Source organism: Ceratina calcarata, unplaced genomic scaffold (assembly GCF_001652005.2).
Source record: "Ceratina calcarata isolate Rehan_Ccalc_2016 unplaced genomic scaffold, ASM165200v1 scaffold350.2, whole genome shotgun sequence".
NCBI classification, from domain to species: Eukaryota; Metazoa; Arthropoda; class Insecta; order Hymenoptera; family Apidae; genus Ceratina; species Ceratina calcarata.
The window spans coordinates 205,000-228,864 of NW_017157935.1; the positions used below are offsets into that span (position 1 = coordinate 205,000).

Below are 23,865 nucleotides of genomic sequence, written 5' to 3' on the forward strand. Positions count from 1 at the left end.
TTAGCAAGTCTTGCTAGTCAGAGCAGCGGTGAACGCACGGTATTCATAAAAAATGGAACGGCCACTTACGGGGTAGTACATCCCTTGCGGAGGAAGAAAAAACGCCCCAGAGCCCCACAGTTTGAGGCCGTTTTGCTCCACCGTTGTGCGAGAAAACAAATCCAACACTCCGTACCACCTCCCCCTCCTCGCCCGCCACTCCTCCTCCTCTTCTACCCAGTCGTCCCTTCCTTCTCTCTTGCTCCCGCGAACACTGTACTTACGCGACCCGGTGCTACTCTATCTCTCCCCAATCCACGTATTTCGCACGTATGTATATACTACTTCCTACCGACGCACAGGGAAACCGCGTAAACGGGAGACAGTGGTGTATGTATTTTTTAATTCACGTTCTCCCACACGGACAGAAAAACGCGCGCGCGCGCGCCGAACCACACGCACCAAGAGAAAACGACGACGGACCGAGACGACGCACGATAATCGAACGAGACACGGGTTTAAAAAAAACTTTACTCCGCGCACGACCGAGCGGGACCCGCGATGCTTGGCGACGCACGAATGAAAACGATACGCCAGCAAACGAGAGAGAGAGACGCCTTTTCCTTTCCCGTATTTCCCTCTCAAACCTCTCCTTTGTCTCGCTTTGACTCCCGTTCGTCCCTATTGCACGTACTCTCTCTCATGCGAGAAAACTCACAACGACCGCCACCGTACGTGGTCCCACTGCGACTGACGGTCCCGCTCCTAGCCGGCGCCATCAGCGCGCAGCGTCACTGCGCACCGAGCACCGCCAACCGGCCATCCCCGGTACTATTCGCGCCGAATCAAACCTTATCGAGGCACATGAAAACGCTTCCGCTTTGATCGGCCCTGGCTTCTGCGTACGCGTAACGTCGAACGTGAAATTTATGGAAATATAAAACGTTTCATTTAACGGAGAAAAACGTTCGTTACGTTTACTGTCGGCCGCTGCACGATCGCTGCAATCTGTTGTAAGATTTATACCGACAATTCGCTTTTTACCCTATTCTATTTGCATGCAATTTCTCCGCCGCGGAGTATCGTAAAAAATGCAAATGTCAAGCTAGTTCAATTGATGCACAATTATATACAATGTTGCTTTGTGCTACTATTCTCTGATTTAACTAATATTTAAGATTTCTATAAATCTATTTCATATCATCTCGATATAAATTGAAATGACTATAGCTATTGATAATTTCATATATAAATTATAGTGCCAAAGGAGTATTGATTATGGATGATACTGTTTGATGTCCGATCGCAATCCGATTTATTGTGAGATCGATAATATTGATTCGGTATTATTTCTACGAATTTTTACGATGCTCATGTGCAGTTATAACTTCAAAGTGATTCAAAGTTCATCATGAATATTTTTCATTTTTATAGCCGCGCGTGACTGAGCATCGTAGCATCGCAATTCGTCTCCTATTCTGTCAGCACTCAGCACTTGCGAAACATCAGAGAAGACCGTATGCACAGATTGCAGACACGTTTAGTTCTATACATGTTGCTACAGAAGTAAATAAATTGTCTCTATACGATTTAGTGAACACTCTGACAAACTGGTTTCTATTCAATCTTCCTAATGCTCCTTAATAATATTCCTTTCTACACATGAACGATGTATACAATCAAATTAAACGAGCTTTTCATTAATAACTCGTTGTTTATTTGCCTGTTTCCCTTTATAGAGTTTGTTGCCTTTTACTTTACGTTTGCCACGAAAATTGACCAAAGGTCTGCGATGCAATCGAGCTTCCATACACCGAACACACGTATAATATCGAAGGTTCGTTATTACGCCCACGACGCTCGCCGTTATTACGCATACATTAGCGTGCAGCCGGGGATACAAGGAAATGGAACCATTATCAAAGAGTATAGAGAACGGATTCCGATTCCAGGGATAGCGTTGTACAAGATTATCCGTTGACCCTTTGCGAAATTACCATTCGCGGTACTATTTCGTTTCGATTATTACAAAATATTTCCGCTATCTCATGTACCTTCGGTACCACTAATCTGAATTCTAATTTAAAAAGAGCAGCTCAATCACATTCAAACGCGTATCCCTTTTCATAAGTCAAAGAAGTAAAAGGTCATTTATGTAGTTCTTAATCATTCTACTAATACGTATATCCAAAGATAAATTTTAGCTCATCACTAAGAGATCTCATTGTATTCTGTTACTTTCCAAATTATTATTATATAAATTTTGTATAATTGTTAATTTAGTTTGTAAATTAGCATTCTTAAGTATATGTATATACCAGGCCTATGTGTAGATGGATTGTCTACCTCTATAAAGTACTAATTATATCAATACGATGTGAGCATGCAGATTTATAAATAAATAAAAAAGAAATCTATGAGAAAAAAGAATATTATTGGAACTATTTAAAATTTGCTATAATCTTTAAATTGCGAAAACTTATGAACAGGGAATTAAGTATAGTACTCCGCAAACGTCATCACGATTCACGTGCGTTATTCAGACAGTTCGTCGCGTGAATCACATTTCCCGGTGTCTAACCTTTGCATTCGCGAGGAAGGAACAGTCGTTGCACCGGCGAAACTTTCACGACTATCATTACGCCTCTTCCATTCCCTATCGTTGCACAATATTACGAGTGGATGGAACACGTGGCTAAAGAGAGAAGATCGGCACACGATCGAAGACGGATCGTTACGAAATCGGACTCGTCCGCGAAAACCCTCTCGTCGTTACCACAGAGACGAGTTAACGGAGGACAGAAGGGTTCTGGAGCAAAGTATCGGGAGATACGACTGGATCTCGACAATTTATACTCTTGGAGTATTGCCAGGATCCCGCCGCTGTCCGCCGCACCGCATCGGGACCAACGAAAAATGTCAAACCAAAGACCACGAGAGTTTACGCTGCAGCTTCGAGATCGCAGACGTTGATTTTTATGGTGACTCTTTTTATTCCGGTGTAATTGCGGTCGAACGGGATAATGGCGTGATTACTCCGTTAATAGAGTAGAAATAGAAAGTCAAGAGTCTTAAAGCGAGGAAAATTAGGAAAATTACCTATTTAATGCAATTATGAAAAGCAACCAGATCGAACTGTTAACCCACTTGCATCATTAGTGTGCATACGCGAACCATTACCTAACCATTATATGAAACATTGTATTAAATATTATATTAGACATTAAAACAGTTATTACACGAAATACGATATTAGTTCTTATTATAATATTTATAGTTTGTAGTATATTATGGGTTAAAAAAGACAATTTCTAAGCACTCCAAATAATTTGAGGATTAAACAAAGCAAGATTCTTTTTCTTTGAACTCGATTGTTTAGGACAGCGAATGTTCAAAGAGGAAACTGCCTGTACTTCCGTTTCTTTGTAGTCTCGGAACGAAGTCGATCAATGCGTGACAGCAACGAGTTTTCGCGGAAACGAGAAGATGATAATGCCTAGCTTTGTACCATGCCGACGTACAAACGACTGCGAAACGATTAAGGGTGAAAGAAAGCGTGAAATTTACGTAGCTCCAGGAATCGTGCGAGCTTCGTCGTAACAGCGAAGATGCAGCTGTATGTTCAGTGCACCGCGAATGTAATCTCACTAAACAAGTGGGGCAAACGTTTAAAAGCCGAGTAAATACGTGCCGAAGAGGAAATTACGAGAGAGACGCTAGTAAGTTCATGGATAAGCAACTGCTGACCTCCCTTTCTCTGTTCTGCATGTATCAAAGTAAACTAGAAAGTTTATTACGATGGTAATAGGAACAGAATTATAAAAATATAAGTAGCTGCGAATGCCTTTTGGAGCAGAATTAATCCCTTGCTCTTTAATCTACCCTTGAGCTTCAAGAGCTTTTAATATCTATCTCTGAATATTGCATTTATGTTGAGAGTGAAATTAATATTCATGTCTTTTCATGCAATCATTGTCTGGTTTCAATATTAACACCTTGCTCATTAAATCTTCGAGTTTCAAGATTTTAATGCTTTTTAATATTGTAATATGTTGAGAATCAGAAGTATAAATGTGTAAAGCAATGAATCTACACATCTTTCTAAGTGATCTCACACCTCATTCGAGGAGAACGTAACCACCAGACGCCCCAACGTACTTCAGTAATTCACGAGAAATTATTATCTGGTTCAAAAATTATCCCCTTTTTTCTCTTTAATTTATCCTTGAACTTCAAGAGATTTTAATACCTACGCTTTTTAATATCGTAATACGTTGAGAGTCAAATATATGAAAGTGGAGAGCCATAAATTTACACGCCTTTCCATGTAACTTCACACCCTAAATGTCGAAGAGAATGTAACTAGCAGACGCCCGAACGTACTTCAGTAATCAAGAGGAAAATGATTGTCTGCTCGAGGAGCAACTCTCCATCCCTATAGATGATCCTGCGTGTTTGCCAGGACTACGCGTATATATATATCTACAATCAAACTGCTTGGTCTACGGGGGATACTACCCTCTTCGTTATCACCATAGAAACCAAGGGAGCGAAGGGGAGAGGACGCAAAAAGCCACGGTGCTTAGAATAACGCGACCCGACGTGTTCTAGATGGAAATGGATCTCCGTAGTATTACCGCTTGGTAACAAGCAAGGATACGATGTCAAGACGAGACGCGTCCTTCCTAATAGCAATAGAGACAACTGATGATACGACTTTATATTGTCACAGAGTCGATTGAGAAAAATCGCTACGGTTACTGAAATTTTTATTGCGGTAGTTAATGGCCGATTTATTATCCTTGGTAAAGATACAAATAATAAAATAACAGTAAATGAAAACATATAATGCTTCGATGTTACTGTATATGTAATCAAGTGTTCAAAATAATTGTTCTACTGTTTTCATTTTTAGGTATTCTTGTCTAATATGTTATAACATTGGTCAAAAATATTTTATCAGAGATCTTCCTTTTCCTCCTTCCCACTCATTCTAGTCAGTCGTTTTGTTAGGGATGGGAGGCCATAACAGGAGTCCGGAGAGAGAAACGGATAAATAAATTGTTCTCAAGTTCCATTTGAAAGAAAAAGAATCACAATTTATTCAGAAAATTCAAAAGAACGTAGAGAAACAAATCGAACGAAAAATGAAATATTCCTCTTTTTAACCAGATTTCTAACATACTTGAAACAAGTGATGATTCTTACAAAATGACATTTTATACACAAATGTATTATCTGAACCTGATTTATATAATTAATCATGTAAAGAAGAAATACATAACTAGAAAACAAAAAAGAGGATATTACAATGGTGGTTGAATTGTGCAATTGGGATACCTCGTATCTCTTCAGTCCCTTAGATAAAAAACTTAAATAGTAACGAAGTTTCAGGAGTCGACGGACCACCGCACTTTTTTTCCTTCGTTTTAAAACTTTCTGCCATTTTCCCAGACCGCTTACACGTTTAACCGAGAAAAAAAATGAACAACTTGCTCTATTCTAGCATCATGTTTCCCTCGACGGTGCCCCATAAAATCTCCATCGAACGACTTTGGTATACTATCAGCCGAAAATCCCCCGTGTCAACATCTCGAATGTACACATCACAAAAGGCCACCAACCCCACCCGGTCCCCGATCATTTCCAATTCCTCCAGACTCAAATTGTCTGGAATCCTTATCGCATGGGCAGACAAATGACCGGATTTGTATGCAAAATGAAATATGCATGGTAGTCAGATAAAAAGATTGGAATTTCATGATACGCGCACTCACTTTTGATACTTTATGTATTTTTATGCACCGTTTCTATTCTCTAAATTCAATTTTGTTTTTATAAATGCATAAGAATTTACTTATTGGGGATGAAATTACCATTGATCTATCCTTTATGATATAAAATTCGAATAAAGAATAAATAAGAAATCTCCTTCAACTGGAGGATTTTGAACGTCATAAGATTCTGCAAAGGAAACGATGCTCAATGTCGAATCACATTTCTTCACGGATCAAACCACTCTTTCAACGATCGATTTACTGACTCCCGATCTCTGAGAATCGTGGGATAGAATTGTAACGAGAATGACGTACAAGGGATGACGCGTGGCCTTTGTGAAATTGCCTATCGACGGAGCTCTTGCAGTTTCAAGTGCACGTCGGGGTGGCCGCATATTTTTAGACGACGGTATATGCAGCTGGAGCGCACATGCGTCCTCTCCGTGGCGCGGCAGCGTGCCGATGCCTCCTCTCGTCTGTCTGCGTATACATATAACATGTAACATCCTCGTGACACCATAAATGTTTTACGGTTGACCTCAGCGTGGACCGAGGAAGAAGTGGAGGACAAATTTATCGGACCCCAAGACGGTCTCCTCGAGTTGTAAAGCATCATGGAATTATGATTGCTGCGATTTTCTTTGATATACGACTGAACAGAATGGGTGGGAATAACATGTTTCCATAAAGGGCAAGATCTCTGATTTTGATGACAGGGGTTTAAATTTGTTTTTCTTATCGTAACAGAAAATAGCACATAAAAATGGAAAGAAAGTAAGGTTGCTGAATCTGGAAAATTTGAAGGTCGAATTTTAATTTAAAATTCTTGGAACCGATAAATCAGAATTTCAAACTGACTTTACTTAATTTTCGGAGAGACTCTAAGGTAAATATACGGAGTTCGATTTCCTTGGCATTTTCCAGAAAATGGACAGCAGGCTTGCTGAATAAACGAGCCGGTCGTCAGAATCTACCGATGGCGTTCCGATTTATAGGTCGCCTTCCCCGATGCTTTTTTTACGATGGGAACCCGCGCAAACGGAGCGAATCTGCAAGCCTATTCGGAAGGAGATCGACAAAACGGAGAACCCCGTGATTTTGATAAAACGAGGGACTATCGACGGCTGTCAGGGCGATCCTCCCGATTTATTCCACGCTGCCAGTTCGACGTGACGGCCGAGATTGAATCTCGTCCAATTTTTTAGGAACCAAAAGAAGGGAATACTATGCTAATAAAGGAAGTAAGGACACCTCGATTTTGTGCGATTATCCGTTCGTAAGATATCCTCGTATCGTATTACTGTTCCGCATCATTATACATGCACCTCTTCATAAGCCTTATTACAAATAAAATCAATCAATAAATTATATAGTCGTAATCACGCAGGTCACATAAGAAGTCATAAATTATTCTTATAAAATCATACTTTAAATAAAAGAATAGAAAATATTTTCATTCAACAATTTTAATTTAAAAAAATCTCAGAGAAAAAATGCTTCCTATTTTTTAATATGCATGGTAACTTGACGTAGTTTCAACGGTAGAAAACTGGCAAGTGAAGGGGATGCTAGTTGCATATAAAATAACGGATTTATCTTTAATAAAAGATGTAAATGAATGTATTATTTTTTTAAGCATATTGAATGAATCCTTCGATTTTAGCAAATTGAAGTTAATAAATTTCGTTATTTTAGATAATCATTCTTACTGATTCACCATATGTGCTGAATGATATGGAACGATGATATAATACAAGCGTACGATATGCATCTATAGATTTTTTTATAGATTACTATACGACAAATTTGGCGTGACATTATCTAATCATCTCTGTGGTCCTGCGAGATATCGTGGTGGCGGCAAGATGAAACGTTTAGATTTATCATCGGTGGAATAGGTTAGCCTTGATCGACGTCGTCCGCCCCCGAAGCTCGGGGTTAACCTCTGGAAACTACCTACACTCGACGAGGGAGCACCCTGAAGAGGGGTTTCCATGACGACTACAAGAGAGAATTGTACCGATAGCCAACCCAGCCGAGCCTCTCCACCTCGAAATGTTCCCGTCGCGCGCGTTCTCCATTAAAGACTCGTGAAATATTCAAAACCGTGGAAATCGTACTCCTTTAAAACCGATCATCGAATACGGGTTTGCTTTACATGTATTCAATGGATTTCTACCGATGGAAAATAAAACATTTGTAATGTCGACTTAAAAAACACACATAGTTGTTTCCTTTATACTTTAAAAATAATAATACGGATTCTTGAGCTTCTGCATGTTATAAGCATTTCCTAATTTTCTATAAATGCTTAATATACTTACATACCAAAGGAAAGAATAAAAAGAAGGGAAAAAGTTTTGTATAGCAGAAATATACTGGCACTAGAAACTACAAGAGTTTCATTGCTCGGATTTATCTGCGTTTTAATTGCAGAAGTTAAGTAATAAATGGGATCTTGAGTCTTTGTGAAAAACGAAGTTAAATTTCTACTATATTACTAGAAACAAAGAAACGCAATTAATCAACGTACATTTAAGAATCTAAACTTCTCTATTTGTCATGCAATTCCATCTGGAGGAGTTCCAGAAGATCGAGTCTTTCCGTTCTAAGGCCAAGAATAATTGTTGAGCTGTAGATTTTATGCATTTATAAAAAAGTGTGCAAATATAAAGTGTACATATAATGTCCACATTGCATGTACACATAAATACACATTATTATTTTTTAGAGATCCTCCCTTTTGAGATTTCATTTTTCAAATTGCAAGTACACACGCTTTATTTTGCATAGAAACCCGGAATAATGATGATATACCTTAGATCAATGCAAGCTTTCAGCCGAGGAGCACTTAGGCGAATTCGGAAATGCAACCGGACTAAATGGGCGCGGCTTTAATAGTCAGGGCCAGGTATTACGATCGTCGTGTATCGTCGCACAAGTTTTACGGTTTACCGGCCGAATTTATCGTCGTAATTTTAGGGTTATGCTTGCACGAACGATCTAAGCAGCCAGGAAATTGTCAATAAACGCGGCAAATATTTTATCCGCCGCGGGGACAGCCTCTGATAAAGCCGCTCTCCTTATGAACCCGGCACTGGCGTGATCTTGGAACATTTTTGCGAAATACGGGCAAACATCCTGCCGGAAAATATCGAAGGCTTGCACTTCTAAAAGGTCAACCGTTCATTGCTGCGACTAAATTTCATAAAGCTAAATCAATTTCTTAAAAAGCTCTGAACATTCGATTCTTAATTAACAAAAGATTTCATAGTTAAAGCTAAACTTTTAGAGTAGATAGTAAGAAACACAGAAAAGTTGAGAAGCTTGAGAGAGAAGGTGAATCAAAACGCGTTGAATTAATGAAGACACGACACACGAGGGAACGAGGAGGAGAGTGTAGCTCGCAGAACGACCATAAGACTCGTGGGGATTGTCTTTAGTCGAAAAGGGAATGAACGCCGAGGCAAATTAGCTCCCGCTAAGGTCATGGTCCCCGTTTCGAAATAAAATAGTGGCGGGGATAAAAAGAGCCGCTGCAGATTCCCAGCGGGAGACCAAACAAGAAAAAACACGACCAAATCATCCAACCATTAATTGTAACCGCATTCATTCTACAAGAGTGCTGTTAAACCTTGTTGTATACATATATTAATACCAATAAACTATAATATTATTAAATTCATGTTTTTCCTTTGAAACTAGTGAATCGAGTATTTATCAAGTAACTTACTTTGTTTCAGTCAGAAGATTTACAGTCTAATACGTATCTCTCCTCGTCCTTCCAGAAATATCTCATCCCCTGGACAGTTCACGTAAGCTCGCAAGTGATCACGCGATGCTCCACGAAAGAGGAGCTTCCTTTTTTAACGTGTTCCATCGATTCCAGCCGAGCTAGCTATCCTCTCATAAATATTACGCTATGCCACGTGTTTCTGCTTCCCATCAGCGCCGGGGATTGTATGTTTCCCTTCGGCGGCGGGTACACAGCAGCCCGTAGTCACGGACGGACCTTCCACGGGCGTGTAAACACGAGAAACGCGTTGAAACGTAGCCCCGGATCGAGGTCTTGCTAACGTTCAAAAGGATCTTAGAACCGGGTTCCGAGAACCACTCCAAACAGCAGCCCCGTTTTGTGACCCTCGATTTGAGAAAACAATTCGAGCTGCCTGAAACTCGAGAGATGGATGAACTCGAAAGGGGAGTATAATATTTTGTGTTATACTCTTGGGGAGGAAATGTCGGATGCAGGAATGGCTCGTCGAGAAGTTTTGATTACGAGGATCAGAATATATTATGGTATAGAAGATATAATACAGAGAGCGTCAATGGGAGTTATGACGAAGTTACAAGGAAAAGAGTGAGCATGTACGAACCACGAGAGACATGATTGCAGGATAGAAATTCTCTAGTGAGTCTGTATAATGTTTGTTATATTCCGCTCGGTTTTCACTGCGGAAAATGAATTATGTCGATGTACAAAATTATACAATTCTTGAGCTTTGACACTAACTATGAACTGTCAAATGATTCCTCGATAAGAAATAAGAAGAGAGCGATAGTTTTGTCATATTGAAATTGTAATTATTGTTTAGGACCAAACTGAAATACCAGTGCCAATACTACGTTGCACTGAAATGTAAATGTAGCATATTAGTCTACAAGAACTATCGGTAGATTTAGTGTTGATGAAAAGAATTGCCGGTCGTCGTGAAATAGTCAAAGTAGAAATCATAATGTATCGATCTGAGGCTAGAGAAAACTTGCGAAAGTGTAGTAAAAAATCTATAATCCCATCCCTCCTCCTGTTATCATGCATCGCGTTTCCCCGGGAATATTTCGCGACACGCAAACCCGGTTTTCCGTCCCTCTTGAGAGAGGAAAAAGAAAGGGTCGGCTGTGTTTGAAACGCAGCACGGCGCGCGGAGACCAGATGGAAATTCCTTCGATACGATTATTTCGGGACGCGATCCTGCGGAACCCGCGAACATCCCCCTGGCCGGTTGGATCGAATTACAGGGCCGTATCCTGGCACCGATTCAATTTTCCAGCTAAATATACCAGCGATATATTTGGCGAATTACTTGTTTTATGCTCGTACACCGATCCCCGCGAAAATACCGTGGAATTTCGATCGAGACCACTTGAGAGCGAAGAAGAATTAGAAATAGAAGAATCTTCAGAAAGTTTCGGCAAATCGGACGAAGAATATTTGAAGCATATTGCGATAGAACAGAGAAGCGATGTAGGGATGAAGAGCCAGCACATTGAACACATTTTAGACTCTAGAGGATAATAATCTATTATCTACCTTGGCCACAGAGTCATGATTTATATAGTTTCATTTAATCCAGAAGAGCATCACACTGTGTGATGAGTTAGTTACATAAAGCCGTTATATAAAGGCATTAATCTCATCAAGATATTGATGGTGATCGATATAATTTCGCTGGCTCATAAAGTTATAAAAAGATCTAGTAATCAGTATCATGAGATATTAAAGTAATTTAGTTTCGATGAATAAAGGCTTAATCAATACCTTGTAATGTATTTCTCTTTACAACTTTAAATTACATACTTATTGTATAATGCAATAATTATGTGGAATAATATAGAAGTGAAGATAATATAGAACAGTTTCTGACGTGTAGCCGATAAAGAAGTTTCCTCAGATACATCCAATTTCTCTTATCAAATTGCTTAACAACCTTATTTAATTAATTTTTTCGTCTAGACATCAGTGTAATGTATTCTATCCTGTATATTTGGAAAATTAGGGGTAGTTGTAAAAAGATAGGGAATCATACTATCGGTCATGGAAACTCATGGTTAATTTCCACGAACGCCACTGATGGCGCACGCGTCTTTCTACCTTGCCAGATACCGCAATCAAGAATCGAAGTAGGAAGACTGTCCATTTATTGAATATTTGTAATGAACAGAACATCCCATTCCCCTGCCCTTTTCATTTCCCACTATTATTACACCATCGTCAATAAGAAAACGATAGATCTCGAATGCATTGCTGTCTTAGTATATCTATACATACATCTCTAAATTCGAACGAATAATGAACAAATGTAGTCACATCAGGCACTGTTATCCGAATCAAGACAAAATACTTATAAGAATATTCCTGTACATTAATCGCTGAACAACTCATTTGTATCGTTGCATTCAATGATAATAACAATAATAATACGGAGTACACAATAATATCCTAAAGATTGCCAATGGACAATATGGAATCTCATCGAACAGTGTCGAACATAGGGAATGGATAATTTAAGGATTGACGAACCCAAATCTCCCAGTCCAATTGCTCCCATTCGTAGTTCAGGGATAATGTCATCTGAAAGTTCCGCAGCCGGATCCTCCTGATCATTTCTTGCTTGGATTTTTCCGAAGAAGGCGAGAATAATCTCCTCGGTTGTCGCATAGTGACGAACAGTTTTACAAAACTGTTTTAAACATTACTTCCCGCGCGATTTTCAGTTACCCGATGTCGCCACCACGCGGTCACTGTGAGAGTTACTATCGAGTCGTCGATAAGACAGAGCGCGTAAATTCAAAACTGGAGTATTTCTCTTAATTATTATAAAATAGAATAATACATTTTAAACGTGAAGACGCGAATGTTGTTTCTAGGGTCGTATATTAAATCCTCGGTTTAAGTATTCACGGAGTTGACCTGATAAGGCAAACATGAAGACGAGGATTCGGGTGTAATAAGCAGTCGTCGGTCCATAATAAAGTCCAGTCGTCTCGCGAGTTCCGGCGGACTTCTTATTAATTCAGACGCGGAGGCGGAAAAGCAAATACTTCCGAATTATTCATAATCCCGATGCCTTCGGGACCGGCATAATGGAAGTCCGTGGAATAAAAGACTCTTGCCGCGGTTCCGCTGATCCCTTTTCACCGGCAAAATACTCCCATCGTCCGTCCTCTTCTATTCTCTACCTCCAACCGTCTGGGAAGTCGTGCGGGAACGCTCGAAAATGATTTCGAGTACCGAGAACTACCATTACGGGCGTCGAGGATCGCGTTCACGAATTCAGTGCAACGAGCCTCTTCGACTTTAAAGACCGTGAAATTCGCATTCAAGCGACCCCCGCGTTATTTTTCACCGTGGAAAGTCAGTCGTCTTCCATCGGTAGGAAAAAGGACTAATGGCTGGGGACTGTGGTCAGACTTCTGCCAAAAGTGATTTAAATCTGCTTCTTCTCGTTTAAACTCCGGTCTCTCTTTGTCCGTTAAAAAGGCTCTGTGACGTGATGGAAACAGCCAGGCATCTACCATCAAGACAGCGCTTATTTCCCGGATTTAATTAGCCGGCGTGTAAATGCTCTTTCCAATCAAGCCGCATTAAGTCTTTTTAATTCCAGTGCTTTCTCATTTTTATCGATTCAAGTGGGTCTTTTTAGAGATGACGGATGTGGTTTCATTTTCATGGAAATATGAAGTCTCTCTCGTAACAGATTGGACATTAAAAATTCTCTTTTAATAGTTACTGTCGGAAATTAGAATCTTAATTAGACTATACTGATAGTTAAAGCTTGCAATTAGACATAAATCAGAACTAAACTGATCTAATTCTGATTCTATCAGATTGAGCGTTTGATCACAGTAATACTAGAATAAGCATACTGATTAAACTAGGACTAGTTTCAAATCGATAGGTCGACCATCACTACGTTTGTGTTAATTTACTTTCTTATGCATAAGGTACATTATTTCGTAATTATGTAACTCGCATGAGACGTACGTACTGAAATATGGTAGGAACGTGGTCTGACTGAAATTTTTCAAGAGGAACAAGCTTGAGCAGATGCGCTGGAATTTATCCAATCCGCAGATTAGATTGCTCTCCGCGGCTTCCGGCTCCGATACGTGTCCGTCGAGATTATTAAAACATCCTCGTTATTAAACCGTGCCGTTAAGACTACCAAAGAGCACTCATCCCGCATTTCCCTTCGGCCTTCACTATTTTCATCTCTTAAATCTTTTCCGATCCGATTTTCCTCCAATTCTAATTTAATCCCTGTAACAGTTATACGGATATTACTGTGGAGAACCCATGAAAATCTCTTTCCCCCGTTCTGAACTACTATCGAAAGCAGCGATTTGTGAAATCGTAAACGTATTCTACGAGTATTTGTATTTTCTAGAGAAAAAGGGGGTTGTTTATCGAATGCGAGGGGTTGTAAAGTAGGAGCTTTATGGAACGTTACGAGACATTGCCGAGATAGGAAAATATAGAATTTTGTTCGGAGTTGGATACGATTTTCCAGTAAATGTATCCAAAAATTCTGTAGAGAAACAATATGTATTATCGATTGTACGTAATGGTCATAAGAGATTCGTAATGGGTAACGTGATTCTCGGATGAAATATTGCACGATTTCCGATTAGAACTGGATGTACGAATTGAGGTAAATAGTAAAAGAGCTCGTTAGTTTCACGAATTATTCAACTGTCTTAATCCATTTGCATCATTAGTGTATAATTTAGATTGCTAATTAATATTATATCAATTATTAGACATAACATTCTCTCAATTATTGCACCAGTCATTACACGAATTGTTGTGTTACAACAATTATTATAACAAATATTGTATTAATTTCCATTATAAACGAATTTCCATTATAAATGTGTGGCTGGCAACGTATGATCCAAATGGGCTGATTAAACCGCATTTAATCCGCGAAATTTGTGATTTACGTATGCAACAGCTCGGTAAGCTTCGGATCCGATTTAATAAAATGCAGGTGGGTGAAAATTCAGAAAGCAGTAGCCGGAAGGATCAAGCCGCGAGGAAACTTTGGGCCCGTATTTCACGGAGCGTCGAAGGCATAATTAACGAGCATCGCGTCGGAATTACGTCTCGGCCTGGAGAAACGCGACCCTGCTTTCTACACAGGATGTAACGATGTCTCGTGCTAATTTACCCCAACTCTTCGAACGTATCAACACCAGCTTTAGCGACGTTCATCTCGTCCAAGAAGAACAAGAAGAGACAGAAGTTCCTCCCTCGTGAAAGGATCAACGAGCTGTCTGCAATTATTTTCTTACGGGGATGAGGACCGTTTCTGGTAAACAGGTCTTAATTACGAAACGTCTCAGCTACCAGTAATTACGCAATGCCGTACACGAGGGAGTATTCGATAAATCCTTGCTGAAATCTTAAATCAATGAAGAATTGCCAGATTAAGATGTTCAAGTGGCACGTTTGTGTCAATCTTTAAGATTAATGTTCTTCACGATTAATTTTAGGTGTCGCAACCAGAGTAACTCGAATAATTAACATCCGTGAGATCGGATTTTGATTTGTACATTTAATTGGGTCATTTTCAGTTATTGCTCGATCCTTTGAAGTCGTTCAAGTTTATAAATAGCACATACTTTGAGGAGATGAAAGAGTAAATCGTTTTTCAAAAATGGTACAGCTTTTCTGTTAACATACTGCTGCTATCAAGTTCACTAGTTAGGATCTACTTCACGTTTTCTGTGGGATTTGAGACGAGTTAAGACTTACTTCACGTTTTCTTTCCAAAAGAGCTAAATTGATTTCCTGAGAAAACAGAAATATGTCTGGAAAGTTCGTTCCAATTTTTTATGGATAGACTGAGACAAGTCTGAAAGTATATCAGAATAAAAACGAATGTATATAACAAAATAGGACATAAGTAATTTAATAAATCAATAAATATATATTAAAATTTAAATGCGCTGCCCTCAAATTTTCTGTAAAAATCGGAACACACTTTCCAGATGACCTAATACTATATTATTTCATCCACAGTCATATCAAATATAAAATAGATTTTTAAGTAATTGACGCCGTCTCTAATTTAAATGAAGTGCTATCTGAACGGACGACGAGTGAAATGAATGGAGTTCAATTTCGTTTCATTTTCTCAAACGACAGAAAAATCTTCTTAACGATGATTTGCTAGAGAATTTAGTATGGTGCGCTATTTCCCCTTCGTCGGAGGCCTTCGAGGTCCCCTCGTGTTTCTGTCGAGTTTAAGGTCAGCCGTGGAACAGCCATTTTTCCGTGGCAGCGCGACGGACGTAAGAGGATTAAGCCAGTTTTCTTGCCAGAGGATTTGCTGCGTCGCACAGATGCTGCTGCCCCTCATTTTTGACACGCTCTTAGCCCTTTCACAGAGCACGATCCTCTCACCATGCCGACGCAATTAATGCTGGATTATTATCGCTATTTGGACACCTGTCGTTGTCCCAGTTCACTCTCCCTTTTAATTTAAACGATCCCTTTTCTGTTCCATTTTCCAATGAAAATTAAAGAGCTTGAAGTGAATTTATTTTTCGCGAAAACATGGTTTAAAATGTTTAGCCAATTCCTGAATGAAGTTATCCAATTATTCACGCAAAGGGAGCATCGGGCAACCAGTTCAGCAAATACCAGAAAACTCATTTGAAATGAAAATTACATTTAGACTTTCCAGCTATAGGATATTAGTTCGAATTCGAAAACTTTTTAGATCAGCATTAAATCAATTCGAATCCGATTTCTATTGAGAACGGTTAGAGTGCGAGTTCCTATCTAATTTTAATCTTCTCTCGGACAACGTTTCTCGCGGTTCCGGGCGTTGTCAAAGACTGGCGAGTCTCTTTTGTTCCCATCCCCGGTCAAAAGGGATTAGATTAATATCACGGCCGTTGGAAGCTCGACATTTGACCCAGCGATGAAGAACGGGCGGTTCTTTGAGTCTCGCTTCCGGACGAGGCGGATTAAGAGGATGGAGATTAAAAATTACGGAAGTCGAGTTAGGTTCTTCCACCACCCGGAAGATGAAAACTTTTTCCGTGGGTATCCGTCTACTTGGCCGGTCGACGAGTTTTCGCGAAAACTACTTCTCGTGAACCGGATGTGCGAGACTTAATTAAAGATTATGATTTAATAGAGTACTTACAATGTGGGGTACGCGGTGTGGCGTCTTGCCGTGGTAGTTCAACCTGAAAAGAAAAATATTATTTTACTCTTACAATTTCCCTGACTACTGTTTTCTTTCTCTGCGACTCATTTAGAGTAACGACGGGTTTACTCTAATTAATTTATGCATTTGTGGCGGTGATTCGATTAAATTCGTTCAACCGGAGGGAAATAAATTAGGCAAGGAGATTTCGTTAAAGAGTAACACTTTTCTCTTTCCCCGAGAGTCTGCAAAGCCGTGCAACTGCAGCACTTTCCTCCCCGATTCCATTTCGAGGAAAAAGCGTCGCTCATCCGATTCCGGTGATCCCTCTCTGTATTCAAAGCCAAAAGTCGCGCTAGGGTAGGAGTGTCTCGCGAGTGCATTTTCGATCGTTTCCATTCCGCGCGCGACACCGAATTTCCATGGAACTTCTCGTGTCCTCGCGAAATTCCGGCCGGAAGAGCGGGTTCGATTTAAAATGGAAATCGAGAGGGAAAAATAAACGACAAGCGTAAATTACGGCCGAGGGTCAGAGAGACAACGGTCACCTCGCCAATTTCGGGTATCGACCGACGAAACGTTGTTTCAACTCTAATCGATATTTAAAAAGGTTAACAAGCACCGCTAGATTTATACTATTTCCGTTGTGCAATCCTGACTATAAAAATTCATACAATATTTTATACAATAACTGTTTCTATGTTTAATAAATTTGCAACTCTGATATAAAATCAAATAACTAAAATAAAATAAATATCTGGAAGTATTATTTGATGAAACAGAATGGATCTACGCTCTATAATCTACCTGAACTTTTTGTTCAAAATAACTTGTCTGTTGAATACTTTATCGGACACACTGCATTGTGAAAACGCAGTAAATGATGTTATCATCGCGAGTCAATTTATTGCTAACCTAATTAACGTAATCAATGTTCTTTCGTAATTATAAGTTTGGCCCTGGAACAAGCGCATCATAAGTTAAATTAATTAATACAGGTTGATAAACCCGAGTCGAAATAGCAGTTTTCGACGTCGACGACAAGCACGGTTTCAATTTCAGGGTGATTGAAAAGCGAACCGACTGCAGTTCAATTCAAACCAGTTCTGCGCGAAAAGAAAACGTGGGATGAAGTCGTTCGACCACAGGATCACGGGGATCGTGGCCATAAATTCCACGGATTTCCACCGGAAGTGGTCGGCGTCGCGTAATTGAAAACGAGTAAGACACAGGTGGGATCGAAATTGAAAAGCCTTCCGTCGTTCGAATTAAACGCATCGACACGTACACGATGGAGCACACTCCCGCAGTACACATCCGTTCATAAATTTCACCTTTAAGTATTTATAAAGGAATCTGACAAACATTGAATCTAACAAAATCCATCATAAAAAGATTATAATAAATAGTAAGAAACAAATCAACAGTAATACATTATAAGACACTTGAACATAATAAAATATGTAATAAAATGTGAATGGATCATTGCAGAAGTTTGTTTCAAACAAAATAAAAGTGAATATAAACTGAGGATCAAATCGATAATTAAAATAGCTGATTCTAATTGTAAGACATAGAAAGCCTGTCTTTGATTATTGAAATTAAATACCAGTTTATCTGTTCATTTACACTCATATACACTCATTCACTCATTCACATGTTCATTACACTCATATGTTCGAAAACTTATGAACGAGGGTGTACATCCACTCGAATTTCGCCGGAAGCTACTCCTAGACTTCCTACGTTGCATGAAGTCGTCCCCCGAAATTGCATGGTCGTTAGACGCGTGGAATTTATTTTCTCTGGCCAGCCGAATTACCTCGTCGGAGACGAGGTGACGCGTTTGCGGGAATACGCGGAGAATTTGAAGGAATGGCATACGCCGCTGTGTACGCCATGCCATTTTCGGCGGGGGTAGAAATAGACTAGAACGCGTGTGAAAATATACATCGCCCGCGTTTGGGAATACAAGTTGGCGACTGTACATTTTTAAGGATTAGACTTAAGTAATTTAAAAAACACAGAAGAAATTTTAGTACCATTATTTCGTATCATTTTTAACAAGAGCTTTATGTGTATTATTCTCTACGGAGATATACAACGCTGAAAAATGCAAACAGAAAACTCTATATAATGGTCGTCTCGCGAAAGGAAATTATTTTTCTAGATAACTTCTATTCCACGTGACCACGCGCATAGCTCAACTTAAAATTCTTATGTACGTTTGTTGTGCTATCTTTAAAAAAGGGAAACACTGGTGGAAGGAAGTGGAAAAGAAGGAAAGAAGTTTTCCAAGTTAACTGGGTCAAAGAGGGTAGGTGTTGAAAATTGAATTTCCTGATATAATACCGTGAAAATTTAAACAAACGACAAGCATGGGGCGAGAAAAGCGAGTTAGCCGACGTCGATCGGATCCATCGCGCTCGATCAATTACGCTCCCATTCTATTATTCAGTTTCGACGTTACTCAACGAGATTCAATTGGTGCGCATCCGTGTTTCACTGAAAAAAGACTTTTAATAAAAAAAAACATGGACCACCGAATCGGGGGAAAATTGGAACGATAAATTGTATTCCTTCCTTTCTCTTTTAAAATTATATAAAAATTACCTGAGCACGAAAAGAATTATTCTGGTGAATTTAATTCCTAGTACCTTGCGTTTGATTTCACTAGCGATGTACATTCAGGGAAATTGATTTTCCTTTTCGTAAAGCTGAATGACGAATCGTTGGAACGAGAAATTCCATTAGAGTTTCCATTGTACTCTCTATCACATTTACACGAGGGAATTATAACGTGAATCCTTAATTGTTAAAAAAGTTTCTGATTTGTTCCCATTCACAAAAATGTTTTACTATTATATACAATCAATAATAATTTCTCTAATATAGACTCTCTGTAAAAATAAATGATACGCTCGGTTTTATTTTTATCAAAGTACAAAGCGACTCTTCTAGAGAACAATTCTGATCGGGAAATGCAATTGCTGGTATTCAACGACAAGGAACTATAAAGCAATTACTTTTACTCCTTTTTGGTAATCGATTGCTTAGCCAGAGGCCACTACGTGACCCGTGAAGTATCTCCACGAGAGAGCACACGATCCAGACCAGCGTCTCACGTCCTCTCCGTATTTTCTGTATCGCACTGAGAGCCGCTTCCGTCTTATCGAATTCCCAGCGCGGCCACTTCCGCACGATAATAAAATTCGGAACTAATATCCGTGAGGGCTGCGCTCGACCTCCCTTGGGGTGCATCGCTGCACGTGATTCCGAGTGATATTGTTCAAGCTCGCGTTACAAATTGTGCAACTCAATAATTAGCGAAATGAATTAAGAGAGAAAGATAGAATTCACCGAGATGAGATTCCTGTGCAGGATTTATATTAATCTCCTACTTTTAGGATAATTATATGTATAATGTACAAATATATTAATCCTTTCCTACTTTTAGTATAATTATATAATGTACAAGTGTACACTTATTGCTTGACCATTTCATTGTCTACTTATTATTTATCTAATTGTCTCACTATTGTCATCTCATATTATCATCCAATTTATTGCATCTGAAGATTTGACGTACAATCATATGCAAAGAATGTATTTCACATCGGGCTTGCAATTTCTTCAGATTTTTAAAATGAATACAGCTGGCCAGTTTTTTGTTAACTTTCTAACAAATGAAGAGGCGTGTATTGCGAGCGTGTCCGTAGTTCGGGGGTAATTAGATCGCAAGATTGAAGCTGTTACTCGTGCGCAACGCAATCTCGTGCGTGGTAATGGATCCGTGAACCGTGGCTTGTTAACGGGTAATGGTGTCTGTTCGAAACTTCGTGGAGCGACAGCCGCGTGCAACAATTTCTCGCAAGATCTTACCAACCGTTCGTGTACGTAGAGTTTTGGATTCGATGAAACACGATAACTTGAACGGATGGAAAATAGCGTATAAAAGATGGACGATCCTTGTTAATTTCAGCTCATTAGAGGATGTAAGCACAGTTAATGAGACTGAAATTTAACCCAATTTCAACATGAATAAGTATACTTTTATGTAAAATAAAGTATTTGTAGTATTGGGTTAAAAATTGTATTAAACACGATATTCCATTTATCATTTGAACATTGAAATATCTATTCATCTTTTAACATTATGAGTTGTATATAATTTCTGCAAATTCAATTTTCTTATCAGTGCAGAAATGAATAAATGCTCGTTCGTAATTCGCACAAATCACAGTAGAACGTTTGTCGATATTTATTTATCAGGTAAATTGGCAAGCCTACAGAGCTTTGAAGCTATGAAGTCCCGAGATGACCCTGGGGCCTTCCATGCGAAATCGGCCGTGAGTAAATTCGAAAGGCTCGTTCGGATGGAAATGTTCTGTTCTCGAAGTGTGTGTGCCGCCACGATAGGAACCTGCCGCGTCTGTAATTACATCGTTGAACCGTACAGATGCTCGTGTACCCGGTAATGGATACACGAACTACAGTTGTCCCGGATAATGGCATCGCGCACATAATACCGGAATAACGTCACGCACGTCGTTTGGATAAAGTCTGCGGTAGCCGAGTGAAAAATTCATCCGCTGAATCGGAAACATTTCCACCCGCGGGAATAATTCATCGCCTGTGACGGCGTTTCACGCCCGCGAAAAACTCTTTGGGAAACGATGACAAAGTCGCGTTTGAAATTGCATTTAAAAATTGTACCGGAAAAAACGTGCTGGGAAAGAGTTAACACCTTTTTATATATAAAGAATATGTTGCATAATTCAGAAAATTATCAGCGGACTGCGGATTTTACGTATTCATAGGAAAACTAGCGGCTTAGCACGCAGAAACTGTGTACGGAATTCAAGATTTATAGAATAGAATTATTTATTTAAAAATATATTTCAGTGCCTGACTCACGGAATTTCAGTGCTATCGAGGATTTTGTGAACATGCATTTTACCCTTTTTCACGTCTATGGAAGATGGGGTAGTGTTCTGAAATTGATTTTCAGATATTTGTATGGGTATCCTTTGTAAACGAAAACCGAATCTATAGCTTGTCATACTATAAACATATTGATAAATTCGTAAAAACCATTGAAGTATATAAATAACTGGAGTGTGAATAACTGTTAAAAGCCGTAAGAAAGAAGAGTAGCGACGATGCTACAACACGAGACGGCGAATGAGGTATATGTATTATTATGAGGTACATTTTTTACATTATCTGTTTCTATTTGTACTGTCTTTTAATAAATTTACTTATAGTCGCGTTAATTAAATTTATAAAATTGTCAACCATTCGAAAACATCATCGATACGCAATTATGTTTTGGTTCTGATACGTAATGATTGTCTTCACTGTTTCTAATTTACGATATTGGCAGTGGTTGGAAATATAAAACTGATTTTTTTTTACCAGATTTACAAAACCAGATAATTAATGATTCTATGTATAATTATCTAGATTAATGTATAAAAATATATGAAACCAAAAACCATGTTGAATATCATTGTGGCGTGAAAACAATTTCTGTTTCACAAATATTCAAAATAAATCCGCAAATATTAATTATAAATATTGAGAACTTTGAAAATTCTAAATTAATGCATCATAATAGTATTATAGTATTAAATATTCTGCCTCTGTTATTCGTCAATTCTCTACATTTGCTATGATGTTGAAAAAACGATAACCGTAGTAAAAAAGAATAATTTTTCATAAAATATCTCTCACGTAACGCTCCCATCACAGAGCGATCAAATGAATTGTATCAGTTTACACCATACGATTCTGCCTCTGTCGGGTCCAATATTTGCATCCGATTCAAATATTGACAATCTCGCGTGGCGTTCCAGAAAAAAAAAATGTCCGCGTGCGCACACACATTGGACCGGAACGTGGCACTCGAACGATCCCGATTATCCCTGTACCAAATGGCACGAGTTCATTGTTACCTTCCCGCGAACCGCGGTAACGCGTAACGCCATGAATGTTAATTAAGACCTGAATTAGTGCGCGATGGCTAATTTAGTTATGGTACATTACAAGAAATTGAACCCAGATATGATAATGCTATCACGATTAATCAGATTTAATTTCAATTTTGCTAGTACGCAAGTTAATTCGTTTTTCTCTTATTAAAAATTTAATAAACATTTCGACATAAAGGTATTGCGAAAATATCAATTCTCTGACACTTGAATGAAATCCAATCGAATATTCATTCAATGACACAGAAATGGCGATTTTATGCGATGGGCTCAAGTAATATTTCAAATCTAAACGCATCGATTTCATCATAAAAGAGACACTGACTCGTTCTCGCGGATTTTTGCAGGTAGCCGATGGAATACTTAAGATGGTAATCGCGATAGCGACGAGTGAAGGGTTAGACACGGTAACGAGAGAATCTTCGACACGATTACGAGCAGGAGTGCGATTCCTTATCACTTCCGGCCGATCGAGTATGCTATCGGGATACCGCGATCGCTGATCGAGCCTGAAATAAAACGGAAGCACCGAAGATAAGAAGATGCTTCCGTTGTCGTGTGCACGCCGATTAACGATTAATGTCTTCTCCGAACGATGACGCAAATCTTTGGAAATCGTACTTTTTATCTTGAACGAGATCGAAACCCTTGAAACTGTTCCTCCTGATTTTCAAATTAGAATTCGTCTCACTTATTCAATTCATTGCATATATTTATCATATATCATTAGGTGGAGTACTGCTAAAAGTTGGATGGCAATTACTTTTATATTTACTGTGAACTGAATTTTCGTTCGTCGAACTGTTTGACCTATAAACGGGCAGACTAGAATATTCAGATACGGCTTACCTACCGCCGTCTCGAGATTTCGAAATGCAATTGCAGCCGCGGGAAATTTCGCGTTGATTACTACCAAAGGGAATACATCGAGTTTTGACGTGACGATGACGAACAAATAATGCAACAGATCAAAAGGTAAACTCAATTGTTCAATTCAGTGACCTGAATTTGATATCTGAGAATCTCAATTATTCCAGTTGCGTAACAAGAGACTGCTTCTTTTATAAAGAAAAATAATTAATTATTATCTCCTATGTAGTGTATTTGATGTTGACCTAATTTCGATTCTAATCAGAAATAAAATACGTATGACTCTAGATAAGAATAAAAGAT

The 23,865-nt window shown here is 39.0% G+C and overlaps 1 protein-coding gene across 9 annotated transcripts in view; it reads right to left on the minus strand.

Moving 5' to 3' along the window:
• The window catches only part of LOC108625260 (RNA-binding Fox protein 1), a 232,621-nt gene that overhangs the window by 125,864 nt on the left and 82,892 nt on the right, over window positions 1-23,865 (minus strand). For 8 of the 9 annotated variants that reach the window (XM_018025112.2, XM_018025110.2, XM_018025108.2 and 5 more), the window contains one exon: window positions 16,697-16,739. Coding sequence is in view for 8 of the 9 variants with exons in the window: in XM_018025110.2 (XP_017880599.1) it covers window positions 16,697-16,739 (43 nt within the window). In the remaining variant the exon portion in view is untranslated. Of the gene's footprint in view, window positions 1-69; window positions 733-16,696; window positions 16,740-23,865 lie in introns of those variants that run through there. The other variant, XM_018025111.2, reaches the window with a different exon arrangement.